At 54.2% G+C, this 18,828-nt stretch overlaps 2 protein-coding genes across 2 annotated transcripts; both read left to right on the top strand.

The window, feature by feature from the left end:
• Positions 1-300: 300 nt before the first annotated feature.
• On the top strand, positions 301-3,130 carry LOC134146226 (C-signal-like). Its single transcript, XM_062586513.1, has 6 exons — positions 301-447; positions 942-993; positions 1,414-1,601; positions 1,957-2,115; positions 2,502-2,621; positions 2,921-3,130. Exons 1-6 carry the CDS (start codon positions 301-303, stop codon positions 3,032-3,034), a joined length of 780 nt encoding a protein of 259 aa, XP_062442497.1. The 3' UTR covers positions 3,035-3,130.
• An 11,586-nt stretch (positions 3,131-14,716) lies between these two features.
• On the top strand, positions 14,717-17,546 carry LOC134146218 (C-signal-like). The gene is made up of 6 exons (XM_062586499.1): positions 14,717-14,863; positions 15,358-15,409; positions 15,830-16,017; positions 16,373-16,531; positions 16,918-17,037; positions 17,337-17,546. Exons 1-6 carry the CDS (start codon positions 14,717-14,719, stop codon positions 17,448-17,450), a joined length of 780 nt encoding a protein of 259 aa, XP_062442483.1. The 3' UTR covers positions 17,451-17,546.
• The last annotated feature ends 1,282 nt before the right edge of the window (positions 17,547-18,828 follow it).

Below are 18,828 nucleotides of genomic sequence, written 5' to 3'. Positions count from 1 at the left end.
CCAATGGCTGCTCCCTCCCTCCTCCCTCAGCACACCTTCTCCTGGGCAGATTGCCCCATTGCTCCTGCTTCACGGGGCCAAGGTGCAGGCAGCTCAGAAGCCAAGTGACTTTTGCCCTTTGGAGAGATGAGGGCTGGTGCCCAGGCAGGAACTGGGTCCTAGAGAGCTGGAGAGACTGTACCTAGAGCAAAGTCTTTGCGCAAGCCTGAGTGGGTGGGCTGGCAGTCGAAGAGGCTGTAAGAAGCATTAGGGAAGTGAGTGAGCTAGGCAAGCTAGAGCAGAGGCAGGAGGAGCAGCAGCATGGCAGGGCTTTGTGTCCGCTCTGCTCTGGTCACTGGGGCCAATCGAGGAATCGGCCTGGGAATTGTCAAGCAGCTCCTGCAGATGTCAAACCCACCCGAGTGGGTCTTTGCAGCCTGCCGGGACCCCAAGGGAGAGCGAGCACAGGTGAGGCTCAGCGGAGCTGACTTTGCTGGGGGGTGGAAGCACAGGCCATCACGTGCTGCCCGGGGGGCATGTTTGGGCCAGGAGAAGATTTGTAAGGGCTCAGATGGGAAGCTGCAACCCTGCACCGCAGTTGCCAGGGCACAGGGCAGCCCAGCTGGCACGGCCGCGCGACGAGCTGCGCATGGGGTGTGCAGAGAGGCTAGGGCTCCTAGAGGACAGGCAGGGAGCTCCTGGCACAGCCTGGCACTCATCTCCTCAAGGGCTAGAGGGAAAGGCTTGAGTCTGCCACAGGAGGGCAGAGGGTGAAGTAGTGGCATGCGACGTGTGCAGGAGGCACGGAGCCCTGTCCGGCTGGAGCAGGGCACCCAGGGTAGGGTGCTGGGCATGGGGCAGTGCAGGGACAGAGCAGGAGTGACAGTGGCTGTGCCTGGGACAGGCTGAGAGCTGACGTCTGCCCAGGTGTTCCTGCCTCTCTGTTGTGCCCTCTCTTGCAGGAGTTACAGCATTTGGCCTCCAAGCACGCCAACCTGGTCATCATCCCGCTTGGTAGGTGCTCCTGGCTGTGCCCCAAGGGTGAGGGGCCCTTGCCCAGGCTCCCCTCGTTAACCAGCACTGTCTGCTCCCACAGCCCAGCCACTCACCTGGCATGCTGTGCACACCGCAGCAACCCAGTGAGAGGTGGGAGCGGTGCCAACAGTCCCAGCACGTAGTGGGGGAAGCAGGCTCACTGCTGTCACTCCTGCCCACAGCCTGTCTCCAGCCATGCCGGAGACTCCTGCCTTCCTGCCTGGCAGGGAGTGGCCCTGCGCTCCTCTCTCCTCTGGGGCCCCCTTTCTCCCATGTGCCCTGATTCCTGCCCCAGCACATCCCTGAGGGCACATGGGGCTCCTGTGCCCTCGCATCAGGCCGTCATGCGAGGCACAAAGGGGAAGCAGCCACTTACCTCGCTCTGTGTTGGCCCTGTAGAAGTCACCGACCCCGCCAGCATCCAGGCAGCTGCAGGCAGAGTCAGGGAGCACCTGAAGGACTCTGGGCTGAACCTCCTCATCAACAACGCTGGCATTGCAAAACCAAGCTCTTTGGAAACTGAGACTGTGGAGAACATGTCCCCGGTGTATGCCACCAACACGATTGGGCCCCTGCTGGTGAGCCAGGTGAGAACCCCCACCTGTGGCTTTGCAGCTCTGCTCCAGAGAACATTGCTTCCCCTTGGCTCCAGCTCCTGGAGCTGGGAGATCCCAGGCGGGTGGGAAGGGCTGAAGGGAAGGGCCTGCTCTCTGCTCCAGAGCCCAGTGGGCTCTCGTCCTGACAACGGGCCTTGCACTCTCCAGCTCAGATGGGGAGTGCAAGTAGTCATGGGTCAGTGCAAAGGAGCAGGAACCTTGTGGTCTGAGGCTATGAGAGCAGGAATCTGCTCACTGATTTGGTGCTGACGTGATGCAGTGTGGAAGGAGCAGTTCGAATCTCCTGAAGTGCATCCGCACAGGCCCTTCTTTCCTCTCGTTGCAGGCATTCCTGCCCTTGCTGAAGAAGGCTGCCCAGGGAAGCTCGAGCTCTGAGCTGAGCTGCAGCAAGGCAGCCATCATCAACATGTCCAGCTCTGCTGGCTCCATAGAGGATCTTTTTATGTGGGATTACGGGCAAGCTATTTCATACCGCTGCAGCAAGGTACTGCCATGCTATGCTGGCACACCATGAGCCCTGACGGTTTTTTCTCTCCCAAACACCCTCCAAGTCCTCTTGTGACTCCCCTGCCTCCCTCCCTCCTTCCCTCCTGACATCTCTCTCCACTTGCAACAGTTCTCGGGAGTCCCTTTCTCCCTCTCATGGCACTCGCCTCCTTCCTGTCCATGCCAGGAGATGCTGTATGCCACTTCCCAGCCTCATTCTCTGCTGTGCTGAGTGGCTGTGCCTGGAGACTGTGGCAGCACTGTGTGTCGCAGGGAGCTCTGCTTGCCTGCCCTCCTCTGCCCCTGCCTTGGGGTCTGCACATGTTCCCTAGGGGAGGGCACTGTTGTCCTCCCCACGGTGATCCTTGTGGTGCCTCCTTGCAGGCTGCTCTGAACATGCTCACCAAGTGCCAGTCCTTGGGGTACCGGCAACACGGCATCCTCTGCGCTGCTCTCCACCCTGGCTGGGTGCAAACGGACATGGGGAGCTCAGCAGGACACAAGGTAGGATTTTTCTGGGGCAGGCCCAGAAGAACCTCGTTGTTCAGGAACCCAGAGCGTCCTGTGTACCAAACATCCTGAGAGCTGCCGGGCTCCAGTGGAGCTGTGTGGACAATGCTCGGAGCTTGTCGTACAGGAGGGAAGGAGATGGCAGGCAGGGAGCCTTCCTGCAAAGTGCTGCTGTCTCCTCACTTCACTCACCCCAGGGAGCCATGGGCTCAGGGAGGCGCTGGCCAAAGCAGGAGCCTCTGACCCTTAGAAGGCCTTGGGCACAAAGTTGTGTTTCTCCTCTGTCCCTGCAGCCCCCACTGACGGTGGACGTGAGCGTACAAGGAATGCTGAATGTGCTCTGCTCCCTCTCCGAGAAGGACACGGGGACTTTCCTGGACTGGGAAGGGAAAGCACTGCCCTGGTGAGACGCCAGCCCAGCGTCATGCCCGGATCCTGGCAGCAGGTCCCTTTGCTGCGCTGCGCTGTGCCGTGCCCATGTCCTCAATAAACCCATGTCCATGAGCAGCAGTGCTGCCGTGTCCATCTGTGACTGCAACCGGATGTGTGTGGGGTGGTATGAACTTGCAGAGGGCAGCCTTCTTCCTACACAGGACTCGTTAGCGTTTTGTGTAGCAGTGCCACCAGGCTAGCTCTCCTGACTCATGGCTGTGCATGGGGATCCCCATGAGTGACGGCCTGTGGGTTCCGTGGGAAGGTAACCGTGCTCTGGAAACATGGTCTCCAGGAAGCAAATTATCCCGGGGCAGGTGTCCCAGGCTGGTGCCTGTCTCTGAGGAGCTGGGTCACCCCAGGGGCTGTGGGGCCCACATGGGTGCTGAGGGAAGGCAGCACAGGGCTGGCAAAGACCCTGAGCAGCCGTCAGGCTCCCTATCCCCAGCTGGCTGTGCTCAGGTGCCACGTGGACACCACTCCAGCCTGGGATAGCTCAGTGGGGCTGGGGAGTCACGGGAACTCATGCACCCTCTTTTGCAGCTGGGGCTGCAAAAGAGGGTTGCTCTACAGCAAACTGTGTCCTGCCTCCTGCATCCTCTGCCACGGGTGCGGAGCCCACCGGGAACTCCTGGTCCCAGCGACGCAAGGTGGGACGCAAGGCACTCGCACAGGCAAGGGGCAGTGCAAGGAGAGCTGGTCTTCAGGCTCAGCCAGAAGCTACCAACCCATCAGGGAGCTCAGGGTGGCATGTCCTGTCCCTGTCTGGATGCTCTGCGGATGCAGCTCACCCAGGACGTGGAGGCTGCTAGCTGAGGCGAGGGCTGCGGAATGGTGCCCGGGGCATGCCCAGCTGGACAAGGCTCCTGCAGGGAACAGGGGAGCTCTAGCCTGAGGACAGTGACCCCCAGCCCCTGGGAGGGCAGGAGGCAGGCTCAGTGCGCGTGAGGCCGCCTGCTTCAGAGAGGGACGGAGCACATGCCCCAGGCATTGCTGGCAGCATGCATGTCGAGGGTGGAGAAGGGCTCCCAGCATGTCCCTGGGGGTCGCCAGCGGGTTGGGCTGTGGATGCGTGGGGACATGGCAGGTCAGCTGGGTCCTCGCACTTCCCCTGGGGCCAGCTCCACACTGACAGCCCAGGGCCAGTGAGACTTGGCCCCATGGTGACAGCCTGGGGCCAATGGGGAGTGGTCCCCACTCCTGCCCGCAGGCCCCAAATGCACCCCAGGGGTGCCTGAGCAGAGGAGTGAGATGCTTCCAGGCACTGCTTCTGACTCCAGGCCTCCATCAGCAAGGCTGTGAGACGCACCTGGGCCCCGTCCGGGCCAGAAGGGGCTGAGTGGCCACGTGTCTGTGCCAAATGCATGGCCTGGGGTGCTGCTGCTCCCTTTTCCCCTACCTGTAGCAGGGAAGGGTGGTCATGGGAGCCCTTTTCCCACCCCTTACTGCTCTGATGGGTGGGTTGGGGCCTGGATATCCGTGCAGCCGGCACACCACAGCTTGTGGCCTGCTTGCTGCTGGCTCTGGTCCAGGATATTGTCCTGGCAGCCGGTGTCATCACACAACATCCTCTCTTGTGATACTCTTTCCCCATGGTACCACACCTGCTGCCATGGCACAGCTACTGCCCTGTAATCACACCTGCAGCTCTTCTGCCAAGGGCAGCACATCTCTCATGGTATCTTGTCTGTCATGAAACACTTCAGTCAAGGTAGCATGTGCACTGCAACAGCAGATACAGCATGGCACCTATTTGTCATGGGGGGTTTTACAGTGGTGACGTATCCATTACAACGGCACATCTGCCACAATACGCCATGTCTCACAGCAGGGCTCTGCTGGGGGCTGCACACCTCTTGCAATAGCACATCTATCCTAGCGTTTCATCATCATGAATCTTGTCCCTCAGGCCAGCACACCAATCCTCTTGGTACTCCCCCAGGCTTTTGAGACGCTCTTCTCCTGAGATGTATCACAAATGGCATGTGTTCTGCATCTACCCGTCTGTCACAGTGTGCGGCAGCAGCCGGAAGCCCTTGTGCTCGATGCCCTCAGATGATCCAACTGATCTTGGCTCTCTGGGTGCCCTTTGTCATTTCCCCCACTCCCCTCCCTGCTATTCTTTCCTGGACCCAGCGTTGGCAGGACTGCCATGGCCTATGGCCCCTGCTCCTTGCCCCACCGGAGCAGCTCCAGACCTTCCACCTCTGCGTGTGTAGAGAGACAGACTTCAGAGGCTGGCTCTAGGGCTTCAGGACTGAAGTGCTGCTGTCCTCCCCAAGAGGTGGGGTTATGGCGGCATACGGAGGAATGGGCGGACCCAGTCCTGATGCCCCTTCCCTGCACACCACAGTATCTTCCAGGTCCCCATGTCAGTCTCCACCGAGCCGGGATGGATCACTGTGCACAAGATCCCCTTGTCCTTGAACTCTGCAGCCATGCCCCTTCTCACTACATCCTGTGCAGCCTGGAAGAGGCGTCATCTTGCCAGCATGACTCAGAGGAGTGGACGGATGTTGGGGTGCCTGTAGGCAGGAGTGGTGGTATTCGCTAGCCAGAAGCTGTGTGTGGCCGGGAAACGGGACTTTACCCTGCAGTAAAGCATTGGCACAACCACCCCAAAAGGCTCTGTTCCGGATGCTGCTGATCCCAGGGCTGGTAGTCTCTGTGCTTGCGCTGGGAGAACCAGGCAGAGGCTGGATGTCCTGGGGCAGGTGTGTGTGTGTGTGGGGGGGGGTCCCATGGGCTCCCCTTCGTGGGCACTGTACACGGGGCCATCAGAGCAGCCCCTGCACATCCTCTGGCACCCCATCTTGTTGCTGGCATGGGACGGTACATGGGGGCCTCTAGCATCCCAAGGTGCAGGCCCAGCACATCCCCTCACATGTCACCTTGCTGGAATGGTACAGGTACATGGGGGCCTCCAGCATCCTGAGCCACAGCCTGATGGAGCCCACTTTGGTGGACATGCTGATGATCACAGCCCAGCTGCAGCTCAGCCCATCCTTTCCTGGGCCCTCTGCTGCCTTCGCCAAGAAGGGCAGAAATTCCTGACACAAAGACTCTGTTAAGACACTCTGTTAAGTGCTCTGTTAAGACACGACAAACCCCGAGTTTGAGAACTGTCCTGAAGGTCCCTGACCCAGACTACCCGCGGGAAGATGGACGGACACCCTAGGCAGAAGGGCAGTGGATGGCTAGGATGCCCCATGGATGGGCCAGCTCTCCTCAGCTCCAGTGTTTCCCAGGGCCAGACAGTACCAGTACAGCCAGCATGGGGCAGGCAGGAGCTCCAGCTGCGGAGCAGTGAAGCATGGCTGGGGCTGGCCTGAGCTGCTTCTCGGCCTCCCTGTCCCTTAGGGTGGGCAGGGGAGCCCTGAAGCCCATGCTCTTGCTCCCCATCAGTCTGGCTCAGTCCAGAGCGTGAGGATCCGTTCTGTGGAGGGGACCATCCAGGTACCTAATTCACCGGCAGCAGTGTGCCATGTGAACAGCTACGTGGCTGTTGACCAGGTTCAGGCCTTGGCCCTGCAAAGGAGACTCAAGAGCCTCCAGAGCCAGTCAGGTCGGGGCAAGGTAACTCTGTCGGGCACAAGGTCCAGTTTTATCCTGTTCCCAACAAGCAGGACAGCAGTCTCAAAATGAAGTGTAAAGAGTCACAATAAAATTATGTGATAGGCAAAGGGAAAAGGCAGGAGCTGACGCATGACCTCAGGGATGGACCCAGCAAGATACCTGCAGGCAGAAGTGCTTGGAGTAGTTGCTTAGCTCAGTCCTCAGTGAGGCAGCATGCAAGGGGATGGAGTGCATGAACAGCAGAGAGGTGATGCGCAGACTGTGCAGGGTCCACTTCCTTCTGCAAGAAGGCAATGCTGGTGGTTTGCTCTGCAGGTCTTTTGTGGGACGCCCTGGGATGGGACATCTCCTTGGAAGACAGGGGAGAGCAGAGCAGCCTCCTGCAGTTCCATCTGAAGGACTCTGGAAACCAGCAGAAGGGGAATGCGTTCAACCTCTGACTGGTGTTGTATGGGAAAGACACAGAAATGCTGTGAAACTGTCAGGCCCACCTGAGCCATAGGGCACCCTACATCCCTTCCAATGGCTGCTCCCTCCTCCCTCTTCCCTCAGCACACCTTCTCCTGGACACAGTGATTTTAAAATTTTAATGGTATTTTAGACTATAACACCTCATTACAATTAATGCTGTTTCTGAGAAGGGAACAAAATGGGATGAAGTAAGGTGTAAAGGTATGTTCTTTACGTGAAGACAACATCGTGAGTGGCAGAAACAGTGGGGGATTAATTTAGCCCCGACTGAACCCCTGATTTTGGCCCTAGAAAAAGATAAACATGAAAAGGAAAAGGGAAAAAGACTGATGGAACGGCCGGCTTGTCAAAAGAGCGCACAGTTACGTTACGTTATACCAGCAAGATTGGCTGCTTGCAACAAAAGATGGTAATCCAGTGCAACGGTGGCCACTGCAAGGGATTTTTGATCAGGAGAATTAACTTCTCTGTGGTATTGTCTAGAAGACAGGTTTCCAACTCAAATGAATTACTGCTATGTTTGGGATAACTGGGTTTGGGCGTGGGAGCAATTGAGCCAAGAGGGAGGGAGGAAAGGGACCCCACCAAAGGTGATGTTTATATGGGCAGAAACTTGCACCCCAAACCATGCTCCAAAAATGTCTGCTCCATTTCACATGCCAGACAATCTACCTGTCGTTCCTTCTCCTTCTCCTCCTACCCCTACTGTACCAACTGCTGGACTCTATCCTATGGTCTCTAACATGCTGACTAATTCTCCTGCTTTACAGTCAGGGGAATGGGAAGGGCCAGTTTCCCTGCTGCTGTGCTGCATGTGGTAACCAACCAGCCCTGGAGCCCTGGCTGGGCTCCCCTAGCTTTCTGGGGAAGGAAAATGCTGAGGTGAAGGAAGGACGCTGAGCGGTGTGCCCAGCTGTTTTCTAACATATGCACAGGATTCAGTCCAAGCTGGGGAGATACCCAGATTCTTTGGGGTAATTATTCTAACTAGATAACCTAGATAAAATAGTTAATAAGGATGCAGAACTAGCTCAGCAGGCCAGAGGGAAAAGAAATTCCTGATTGGCAAATGATCCAAACTGGGATTATAACAATGCAGGAGATGGAGCCATATGCCAAACAGGACTCCAAAATTTAGCAGAGCCAATGAGGGTATATGGCAAGGTAAGAGTAAATTGGACTAAAGTACAGGAATGTAGACAGCAGCTAGACAAACATCCTAGCGACTCCTGGGGAGGCTTTGGCAAGCCCTGCTAAAATATGGGGGAATGACCCCATGAAACTTCAGTGATGCGCTTGCAACTAGTGTTTTTGTAGATCAAGCAGCCCCCGACACATGAAAGTATTTTAAAGAACATACGCCAGGCTGGCAAAGGGAAACTTTACAAAAGATTTTAAGTAGTGGCTCTAGTAGGGACTTTGTAAGTGAAAGAAAGGGATTGAGGAGGAGAAAGGCCAAGCCTGGGGTTCTCGTCGAGACCAGGAAGCAAGGGAAGAAGTTGAGAACAGAGCGAAAGAAGAGAGTGTTGCTATCGTGGGAATTTAAAACACTTGCAGTGGGAATGCCCCCTTCAGCCATGAGGCCTGACTAGGGAAGGAAATTACCAGCGCAAAGAGTTAGTGCGTGAAAGAAATCATTCACAATGACTACAGGCGGGAGATTCTGACAGCTCTTGGGGGAGATAAGATCTAGGGATTTTTAGTTTGTGAGGCATCCACTTGGATCAGAAGGGATATATAATAGGAAAAGCGGAGGAACAAGAAGTTGAATTTTTAGTGGATATGGGAGCCGTGTTATCTCCTTTAAATTTTACCCTAAAAGGATTTGAAACCAAAGATAGGGTATTAAGACATGGAATCACTGGAGAAGAAAGCAAAAGAGAGAAAAAGCTTAAGTGAACTCCGATTAGTAACAATAGGAAACAAAAGTGTATGGGGGAGATTTGCATTAGCTGAAGTATCTCCAGCACGTGTCCTGGGAAGAGATCTTCTGCAAACCCTGGATGTCGAATTGTGTTTATCACCCAGTGAAACGGGTTCAATAATTACGGGGATGAGTGTGATTAAACCTAAGGTCCGAACCCCAGGGTGAAAGTACCCAAAGTGTTAAATGGAGTAAAACCAGTACGGATGTTGACTTACCAGCTTCAGCCCAACCTGGGATCTTGAAAACAAAGGGAGGAACCCCACCAGCAGTCAAACAGTATCCAGTTCCCCAAGAAGCCAGGAAAAGCATATAAAAATAAATAGACTGAGATATAGCTGGGGGATTCTGAGAGTATGTGTTTTACCATATGATACTTCCATACACTCTGTAAAATAATAATAATAATAAAAGAATAAACTAGATAGAGCTGGAGATCCAGCATAGCCTTTGTATAAGATTTGCGGACTATCAGTCAACATATGGTGACTCCTCCTCCAGCGGTACCTGATCCTTCTGCAAACACTGCATTGGGCTGGATATTTTACTGTGATCACTTAACTGCTGCATTTCTTTTTTTTAGCATTCCAATAGATGAAAAGAGCCAGCCCTAATTTGCTTTACTTGGAAATGACAGCCGTTAACACGGACATGACTTCTGCAAGGGTTACTGGGTCTCTACCATATTCGCCCAAATACTGGAAAAAAAAAAAAGATTTGAAAGATATTGAGTTTCCTGGTGGATCGATTTTAAGACAATATGCAGATGATTTATTGATAACAAGCAAAATTCTGATGATTGTTTAAAGGATACTGTATATTTATCAACTGCATTAGCAACTAAAGGGCATTGTGCATCTCCATCTAAGCTCCAGCTGTGTTGCACAGAGCTGAAGTATTGGAGATTCATTCTGAAGGAGGGACAGCAAATAATTAATCCAGAAAGGATAAAAGCCATAGCTGAAAATCCTCACAACAGGCCACATACCTGAAACCCTAGAAAGTGACACTGTCTATACCCCTGTGTAAGTCAGAGGTGTTCTCACTGCAGCTACAAGCAGTCCTGCATTCCTGTGCCTCACACTCCAGAAGGGAGGATATCAGGACTTTGAGATAAGGGGCAGTGTTAATTATGGTCCTCTGGGCTTAACTCCTTCTGTCAGGACCTTGAGAGACAACACCTGCTTTCGCTGCTGGGACAGGGTTAATTGTTACGGTCTGAAATTAACTCCTTCTTACGCCAGCTATGAGATTTCCCATGTGACAGGACAAGAGGCAATGGGCAAAAACTGAACACAGGAAGTTCCGCCTGAACGTGAGGGGGAATTTCTTCACTGTGAGAGTGACGGAGCAGTGGAAGAGGTTGCCCAGAGAGGTTGTGGAGTCTCCTTCTCTGGAGATATTCAAGGCCCACCTGGATGCAACCCTGTCTAACATGCTCTAGGTGACCCTGCTTGAGCAGGGAGGTTGGACTAGATGGTCTCCAGAGGTCCCTTCCAAGCTTACTGATTCTATGATTCTACAATCTCTCCTTAGGACCACTGTTACAAGAGTAAAGCAGTTATTCACAGTCACTCAAACTCCTTTCTTCAGTGCTGAAGAGCGCTCAAGGCAGTGAACCTGGAACCTGTCGCTGGGCATGTTCAGTCACCTTCCCCATGACTGTGTGCATGATCGATCGTCGTAACAGTGACGGAGGAGAGTTGTACCCTGCAGAGGGACTGCGACTGCATAAGGAGAACAGCATCAGGCCTAGTGACTCCGCCTCCACCTTCCCCTGAAGGATGTGAACAGGTTGGCCCCAGAGGCTGTGCTGGACTCTTTGCAGGTAGGTGACAGTGGATCTGCCAACTTGTGGAACCCCTCGGGACTGGGATGCCCTTCTGCAGTTACTTCCCTGGGATTGAGTGTACGTGGCTGCTGCGGCAGCGGTGGGTAGGATCGATTAGAACTGGCTGGTCTTAGTTCATTCATTTGGGTAGTTCTGTGGGACACCCAGAATGGCCCGAAACAACCCTTGGGGTTGTCATCAGCAGAAGTTCTCTTTGGAAGACATTTAGCAATACCAGGAACTTACATCCTGGCCCGAGCCAGCCTCTTAGATGGAGGTGAACGGTGAACACGGTGTATCTTTCAATTACAAGAAAGTTTTAAAAAGAAAAGGGAACAGGCTCAATGATTTCAGCCTGTACCTCCAGAAGTACAAGCGCATAATTTACAGTCAGGGTTTTCTCAAAATTCTATATTGATACCTAAGTGGAAAGGACCGTTTCAAGTTCTAACAACTTAAACAGCTGTTAAAGTTTGGGGCAAAGGTCCACGGATCCATTATTCTAGAGTTAAGAAGGCTCCTCTTAAACTTAAGATAAGAAGAAACTATTATGGACCTCTGGGGTTTACTTCCATTACTATTGGTTGCTGCTAGTCAAGCTTGGAAAACCTTACGTTGAGACCAAAATTTATATTTGATCCTAGCTCAAAATACCACTCAAATATTACACAAGAATGATTGCTGCATATGTACACAAATGCCCCAAAGCAGTAATCAACAGTGAGTATCCTTAGCTGGAATAGTTTTAAATGACTCACACACACACACACACACACACACACACACACAAAAAAAAAAAAAAAAAAAAAAAAGGAAGAAGAAGAAGAAGAAGAAAGGAAAACAGAGTGGAATCATACAAGTAATTGGACTTGGACTATCATCTCTGGTCCACTCACACATTTAAGTCTTTCTGTGGTCTGGTGGGATGAAAATGATACATCCTGTATAACTGTAAACGAAGAGTTTTATTATGACCCAGATTATGGCAATTGCAATAATGATGTATATATAGTAGAAGAAATCAGTCAGACTGTTACGAGTGAACTTGGTGATGTTGCAGGGGTGTTAACTCCACAGAGTTTAGGAGGTATTAGTTGTGCGGAAATGAGGCTTGTAAAGTCTTATCTCCTTGGTAGATAGGTACTTGTACGTTAGGGGTGATACTCCCCAGAATTAGGATAATATCTGAGCTGCAGGGAGTAGGATGGGTGAGAACACCTACAGGAAGAGAAAGAAGAGCGGTACCTCCCAATCCGCTATCATTTCAATCTACAGCTTTCCATTCATTTGTTAGATGGTTCATCCCCTGGCTGGGAGTAAGTGAATTAGAGAAAGCTATAGTGAATACATCGGCAGTCATGGAAAGGAATGGAAATGCCACCTCAGATGCAATAAATACCTCACAAAAAGAGGTAACGGAGATTTCAAAGGTTGAATTGCAAAACAGAATGGCTTTTGATATGATGTCAGCCTCCCGTGGAGGAGTATGTGCTGTTGTGAACTCTAGCTGTTGAACATACATTGATGAGACAAGGAGAATAAATGTAGACCTTGGAATAATAAAACAACAAGTAGGTATATTACAGCAAGTGCAAAAAGATAGTAGCTCCCTAGGATCTGAAGAAATTTGGCACAAATTAACTTCATGGTTTACCAAATTGGAACTGGTTGAAGAAATTATTTTTGCTAATTCTTTTTATTATAACTATATGTGTAATTGCTTGTATAATGATTCAATGCCGAAATTGTTGTTCTAACCTTTGCCTTAGCTATAGCAAACCGATATAATGAGGGTAATAGCTGGCTAGCTATAAGTCCTCAAAAGAAAAGGAGGGATTGATACTGACCCTCAAGGAGCAGGATGGTTCCTCCTGTGTGGAGGCAATGCTGACAACTATATTGAATTTGACAAGATGAAGGAACTTCATCGTATCCTGTCCTTGAGTAGAATAGATAGAGGAATTTCTGCTGGCTGTAACATTTTTCAGACAATTAAGTATTGTGCAACTGGGCCAAGAGTGAATAAAGCATGCATGAGAAATAATAAGTTCAACTAAAGGACACAGTGAGGAAGACTATCGACGACCACCAGAGGACCCTAGAAGACCACCTGAGGGGAGGAATGTCCATGCATCAAAGACATCTACATATGATAATGAAGTTCTAGGGTAAGTAATGAATATGTTGATGAATTCCTGGAAAAATGATGAATATGTATGCAGTAGTTGTATTTAATCTCTAAAGCTAGATGCCTTGGCACGCACATGAGGTGGAGAGATCCCCTGCGCGTCTGGCACTGTCATGATAAAGAATGCCTGCTTTCTGACACTTCAAAATTGAGTCTTAGAGAGTTTGATTTGCCGACTTACGGTAACAACTGCAGTTTACTAAACTTACTGGAGCAGCAAGTTTCCTCCATTCCTCATGTCCCAATCAGGACAGCCAAAGGGTCCGCTATTTCCAGATGAAAAGTCACCACCCAGCCCTAAGCTGTAGGGTTCGGGAAAGTGCAGTAGAGTTCGGAAAGCCTATCGGAGATTCCCATAAACATAACAGCAGCAGCAATGGCACCTATAACTAAGCTTCACCGCTGCCTTATTAGAATTGTTAGTGAAAGAAAAATCAATCTTCAGCTGCTTACAAGCAGCTTACAAGAAGCCCTTGGCTGAGGAACTTTGGTGAGATTCAGACCTCAGGAGTCTGGACCAGAGAACCGTCCATGGGCTTGGAAAAAGAGGAACGGCTTTATGCACTGTCCGAGATAGCTAAAAATGGCTTGTAGTTCCCCATAGATCCATCAGGAGGTTTAGAGACATGGCATAAATACCAACACATTTATTACGACACGATAGATTAAAGATACTAAAGGTAATTCAGTCATGCACCCATTCCCCAGGCTAACAAAGAAAAGCATAATTCCATAAGAAACACTAGAACCACCCTTTGTGCAAACACGAAGCTGGGTGTGAACACAACGGAGCTTTCATTAATCCTTAGCAGAGGTGTGGTTGCATTTGCGTGGAAAGTTGACTCGAGTTGTGCCTAGCTTGGTAACACAGAAAGCCCCTGTAAGTGAAATGCGGCTGTCTGTGCTCATGAGTGAAAGGCGTACAGTCCCACACTGCACGTCCTGGCTGTAAAGCTGGACCAAGCTATTGGGCAGCACACTGGTGGCAGGATCCGGCTCCACTAGTGCCAGTGCAGAGCTGTCTGCACCTAGCTCCTATGGGCGTGGTGGACAGGGGGGCTTTGACGAAGGTGCTTATCCTTGCAGAAAGACAACCGAGGGCCCGTGAGTCCTCCTGCAACCCCAGCAGAAGGGCTGCTCCACTCAGGACTGCTTCCACAGTATGCTTTTGTGGGACAATCTGGGATGGCACATCTACTTGGAAGACAGGGGAGAGCAGAGCAGCCTCCTGCAGTTCCATCTGAGGGGTTCTGAAAACCAGCAGAAGGGGAATGCGTTCAACCTCCGACTGGTGTTGTATGGGAAAGACACAGAAATGCTGTGAAGTTGTCAGGCCCACCTGAGCCATGGGGCACCCTGCATCCCTTCCAATGGCTGCTCCCTCCCTCCTCCCTCAGCACACCTTCTCCTGGGCAGATTGCCCCATTGCTCCTGCTTCACGGGGCCAAGGTGCAGGCAGCTCAGAAGCCAAGTGACTTTTGCCCTTTGGAGAGATGAGGGCTGGTGCCCAGGCAGGAACTGGGTCCTAGAGAGCTGGAGAGACTGTACCTAGAGCAAAGTCTTTGCGCAAGCCTGAGTGGGTGGGCTGGCAGTCGAAGAGGCTGTAAGAAGCATTAGGGAAGTGAGTGAGCTAGGCAAGCTAGAGCAGAGGCAGGAGGAGCAGCAGCATGGCAGGGCTTTGTGTCCGCTCTGCTCTGGTCACTGGGGCCAATCGAGGAATCGGCCTGGGAATTGTCAAGCAGCTCCTGCAGATGTCAAACCCACCCGAGTGGGTCTTTGCAGCCTGCCGGGACCCCAAGGGAGAGCGAGCACAGGTGAGGCTCAGCGGAGCTGACTTTGCTGGGGGGTGGAAGCACAGGCCATCACGTGCTGCCCGGGGGGCATGTTTGGGCCAGGAGAAGATTTGTAAGGGCTCAGATGGGAAGCTGCAACCCTGCACCGCAGTTGCCAGGGCACAGGGCAGCCCAGCTGGCATGGCCGCGCGACGAGCTGCGCATGGGGTGTGCAGAGAGGCTAGGGCTCCTAGAGGACAGGCAGGGAGCTCCTGGCACAGCCTGGCACTCATCTCCTCAAGGGCTAGAGGGAAAGGCTTGAGTCTGCCACAGGAGGGCAGAGGGTGAAGCAGTGGCATGCGACGTGTGCAGGAGGCACGGAGCCCTGTCCGGCTGGAGCAGGGCACCCAGGGTAGGGTGCTGGGCATGGGGCAGTGCAGGGACAGAGCAGGAGTGACAGTGGCTGTGCCTGGGACAGGCTGAGAGCTGACGTCTGCCCAGGTGTTCCTGCCTCTCTGTTGTGCCCTCTCTTGCAGGAGTTACAGCATTTGGCCTCCAAGCACGCCAACCTGGTCATCATCCCGCTTGGTAGGTGCTCCTGGCTGTGCCCCAAGGGTGAGGGGCCCTTGCCCAGGCTCCCCTCGTTAACCAGCACTGTCTGCTCCCACAGCCCAGCCACTCACCTGGCATGCTGTGCACACCGCAGCAACCCAGTGAGAGGTGGGAGCGGTGCCAACAGTCCCAGCACGTAGTGGGGGAAGCAGGCCCACTGCTGTCACTCCTGCCCACAGCCTGTCTCCAGCCATGCCGGAGACTCCTGCCTTCCTGCCTGGCAGGGAGTGGCCCTGCGCTCCTCTCTCCTCTGGGGCCCCCTTTCTCCCATGTGCCCTGATTCCTGCCCCAGCACATCCCTGAGGGCACATGGGGCTCCTGTGCCCTCGCATCAGGCCGTCATGCGAGGCACAAAGGGGAAGCAGCCACTTACCTCGCTCTGTGTTGGCCCTGTAGAAGTCACCGACCCCGCCAGCATCCAGGCAGCTGCAGGCAGAGTCAGGGAGCACCTGAAGGACTCTGGGCTGAACCTCCTCATCAACAACGCTGGCATTGCAAAACCAAGCTCTTTGGAAACTGAGACTGTGGAGAACATGTCCCCGGTGTATGCCACCAACACGATTGGGCCCCTGCTGGTGAGCCAGGTGAGAACCCCCACCTGTGGCTTTGCAGCTCTGCTCCAGAGAACATTGCTTCCCCTTGGCTCCAGCTCCTGGAGCTGGGAGATCCCAGGCGGGTGGGAAGGGCTGAAGGGAAGGGCCTGCTCTCTGCTCCAGAGCCCAGTGGGCTCTCGTCCTGACAATGGGCCTTGCACTCTCCAGCTCAGATGGGGAGTGCAAGTAGTCATGGGTCAGTGCAAAGGAGCAGGAACCTTGTGGTCTGAGGCTATGAGAGCAGGAATCTGCTCACTGATTTGGTGCTGACGTGATGCAGTGTGGAAGGAGCAGTTCGAATCTCCTGAAGTGCATCCGCACAGGCCCTTCTTTCCTCTCGTTGCAGGCATTCCTGCCCTTGCTGAAGAAGGCTGCCCAGGGAAGCTCGAGCTCTGAGCTGAGCTGCAGCAAGGCAGCCATCATCAACATGTCCAGCTCTGCTGGCTCCATAGAGGATCTTTTTATGTGGGATTACGGGCAAGCTATTTCATACCGCTGCAGCAAGGTACTGCCATGCTATGCTGGCACACCATGAGCCCTGACGGTTTTTTCTCTCCCAAACACCCTCCAAGTCCTCTTGTGACTCCCCTGCCTCCCTCCCTCCTTCCCTCCTGACATCTCTCTCCACTTGCAACAGTTCTCGGGAGTCCCTTTCTCCCTCTCATGGCACTCGCCTCCTTCCTGTCCATGCCAGGAGATGCTGTATGCCACTTCCCAGCCTCATTCTCTGCTGTGCTGAGTGGCTGTGCCTGGAGACTGTGGCAGCACTGTGTGTCGCAGGGAGCTCTGCTTGCCTGCCCTCCTCTGCCCCTGCCTTGGGGTCTGCACATGTTCCCTAGGGGAGGGCACTGTTGTCCTCCCCACGGTGATCCTTGTGGTGCCTCCTTGCAGGCTGCTCTGAACATGCTCACCAAGTGCCAGTCCTTGGGGTACCGGCAACACGGCATCCTCTGCGCTGCTCTCCACCCTGGCTGGGTGCAAACGGACATGGGGAGCTCAGCAGGACACAAGGTAGGATTTTTCTGGGGCAGGCCCAGAAGAACCTCGTTGTTCAGGAACCCAGAGCGTCCTGTGTACCAAACATCCTGAGAGCTGCCGGGCTCCAGTGGAGCTGTGTGGACAATGCTCGGAGCTTGTCGTACAGGAGGGAAGGAGATGGCAGGCAGGGAGCCTTCCTGCAAAGTGCTGCTGTCTCCTCACTTCACTCACCCCAGGGAGCCATGGGCTCAGGGAGGCGCTGGCCAAAGCAGGAGCCTCTGACCCTTAGAAGGCCTTGGGCACAAAGTTGTGTTTCTCCTCTGTCCCTGCAGCCCCCACTGACGGTGGACGTGAGCGTACAAGGAATGCTGAATGTGCTCTGCTCCCTCTCCGAGAAGGACACGGGGACTTTCCTGGACTGGGAAGGGAAAGCACTGCCCTGGTGAGACGCCAGCCCAGCGTCATGCCCGGATCCTGGCAGCAGGTCCCTTTGCTGCGCTGCGCTGTGCCGTGCCCATGTCCTCAATAAACCCATGTCCATGAGCAGCAGTGCTGCCGTGTCCATCTGTGACTGCAACCGGATGTGTGTGGGGTGGTATGAACTTGCAGAGGGCAGCCTTCTTCCTACACAGGACTCGTTAGCGTTTTGTGTAGCAGTGCCACCAGGCTAGCTCTCCTGACTCATGGCTGTGCATGGGGATCCCCATGAGTGACGGCCTGTGGGTTCCGTGGGAAGGTAACTGTGCTCTGGAAACATGGTCTCCAGGAAGCAAATTATCCCGGGGCAGGTGTCCCAGGCTGGTGCCTGTCTCTGAGGAGCTGGGTCACCCCAGGGGCTGTGGGGCCCACATGGGTGCTGAGGGAAGGCAGCACAGGGCTGGCAAAGACCCTGAGCAGCCGTCAGGCTCCCTATCCCCAGCTGGCTGTGCTCAGGTGCCACGTGGACACCACTCCAGCCTGGGATAGCTCAGTGGGGCTGTGGAGTCACGGGAACTCATGCACCCTCTTTTGCAGCTGGGGCTGCAAAAGAGGGTTGCTCTACAGCAAACTGTGTCCTGCCTCCTGCATCCTCTGCCACGGGTGCGGAGCCCACCGGGAACTCCTGGTCCCAGCGACGCAAGGTGGGACGCAAGGCACTCGCACAGGCAAGGGGCAGTGCAAGGAGAGCTGGTCTTCAGGCTCAGCCAGAAGCTACCAACCCATCAGGGAGCTCAGGGTGGCATGTCCTGTCCCTGTCTGGATGCTCTGCGGATGCAGCTCACCCAGGACGTGGAGGCTGCTAGCTGAGGCGAGGGCTGCGGAATGGTGCCCGGGGCATGCCCAGCTGGACAAGGCTCCTGCAGGGAACAGGGGAGCTCTAGCCTGAGGACAGTGACCCCCAGCCCCTGGGAGGGCAGGAGGGAGGCTCAGTGCGCGTGAGGCCGCCTGCTTCAGAGAGGGACGGAGCACATGCCCCAGGCATTGCTGGCAGCATGCATGTCGAGGGTGGAGAAGGGCTCCCAGCATGTCCCTGGGGGTCGCCAGCGGGTTGGGCTGTGGATGCGTGGGGACATGGCAGGTCAGCTGGGTCCTCGCACTTCCCCTGGGGCCAGCTCCACACTGACAGCCCAGGGCCAGTGAGACTTGGCCCCATGGTGACAGCCTGGGGCCAATGGGGAGTGGTCCCCACTCCTGCCCGCAGGCCCCAAATGCACCCCAGGGGTGCCTGAGCAGAGGAGTGAGATGCTTCCAGGCACTGCTTCTGACTCCAGGCCTCCATCAGCAAGGCTGTGAGACGCACCTGGGCCCCGTCCGGGCCAGAAGGGGCTGAGTGGCCACGTGTCT

The sequence above is a fragment of the Rhea pennata genome, chromosome 13 (genome assembly GCF_028389875.1).
Source record: "Rhea pennata isolate bPtePen1 chromosome 13, bPtePen1.pri, whole genome shotgun sequence".
NCBI classification, from domain to species: domain Eukaryota; kingdom Metazoa; phylum Chordata; class Aves; order Rheiformes; family Rheidae; genus Rhea; species Rhea pennata.
This window is presented reverse-complemented; position numbering and strand designations above follow the sequence as displayed.

Excerpts from the sequence above, each read along its gene's own strand:
- LOC134146218 (XM_062586499.1), top strand. The coding sequence starts at position 14,717 with ATGGCAGGGCTTTGTGTCCGCTCTGCTCTGGTCACTGGGGCCAATCGA. Across the intron at positions 15,410-15,829 it reads CCTGGTCATCATCCCGCTTG|AAGTCACCGACCCCGCCAGC; the intron begins GTAGGTGCTCCT and ends TTGGCCCTGTAG. Across the intron at positions 17,038-17,336 it reads GGAGCTCAGCAGGACACAAG|CCCCCACTGACGGTGGACGT; the intron begins GTAGGATTTTTC and ends CTGTCCCTGCAG.
- LOC134146226 (XM_062586513.1), top strand. The coding sequence starts at position 301 with ATGGCAGGGCTTTGTGTCCGCTCTGCTCTGGTCACTGGGGCCAATCGA. Across the intron at positions 994-1,413 it reads CCTGGTCATCATCCCGCTTG|AAGTCACCGACCCCGCCAGC; the intron begins GTAGGTGCTCCT and ends TTGGCCCTGTAG. Across the intron at positions 2,622-2,920 it reads GGAGCTCAGCAGGACACAAG|CCCCCACTGACGGTGGACGT; the intron begins GTAGGATTTTTC and ends CTGTCCCTGCAG.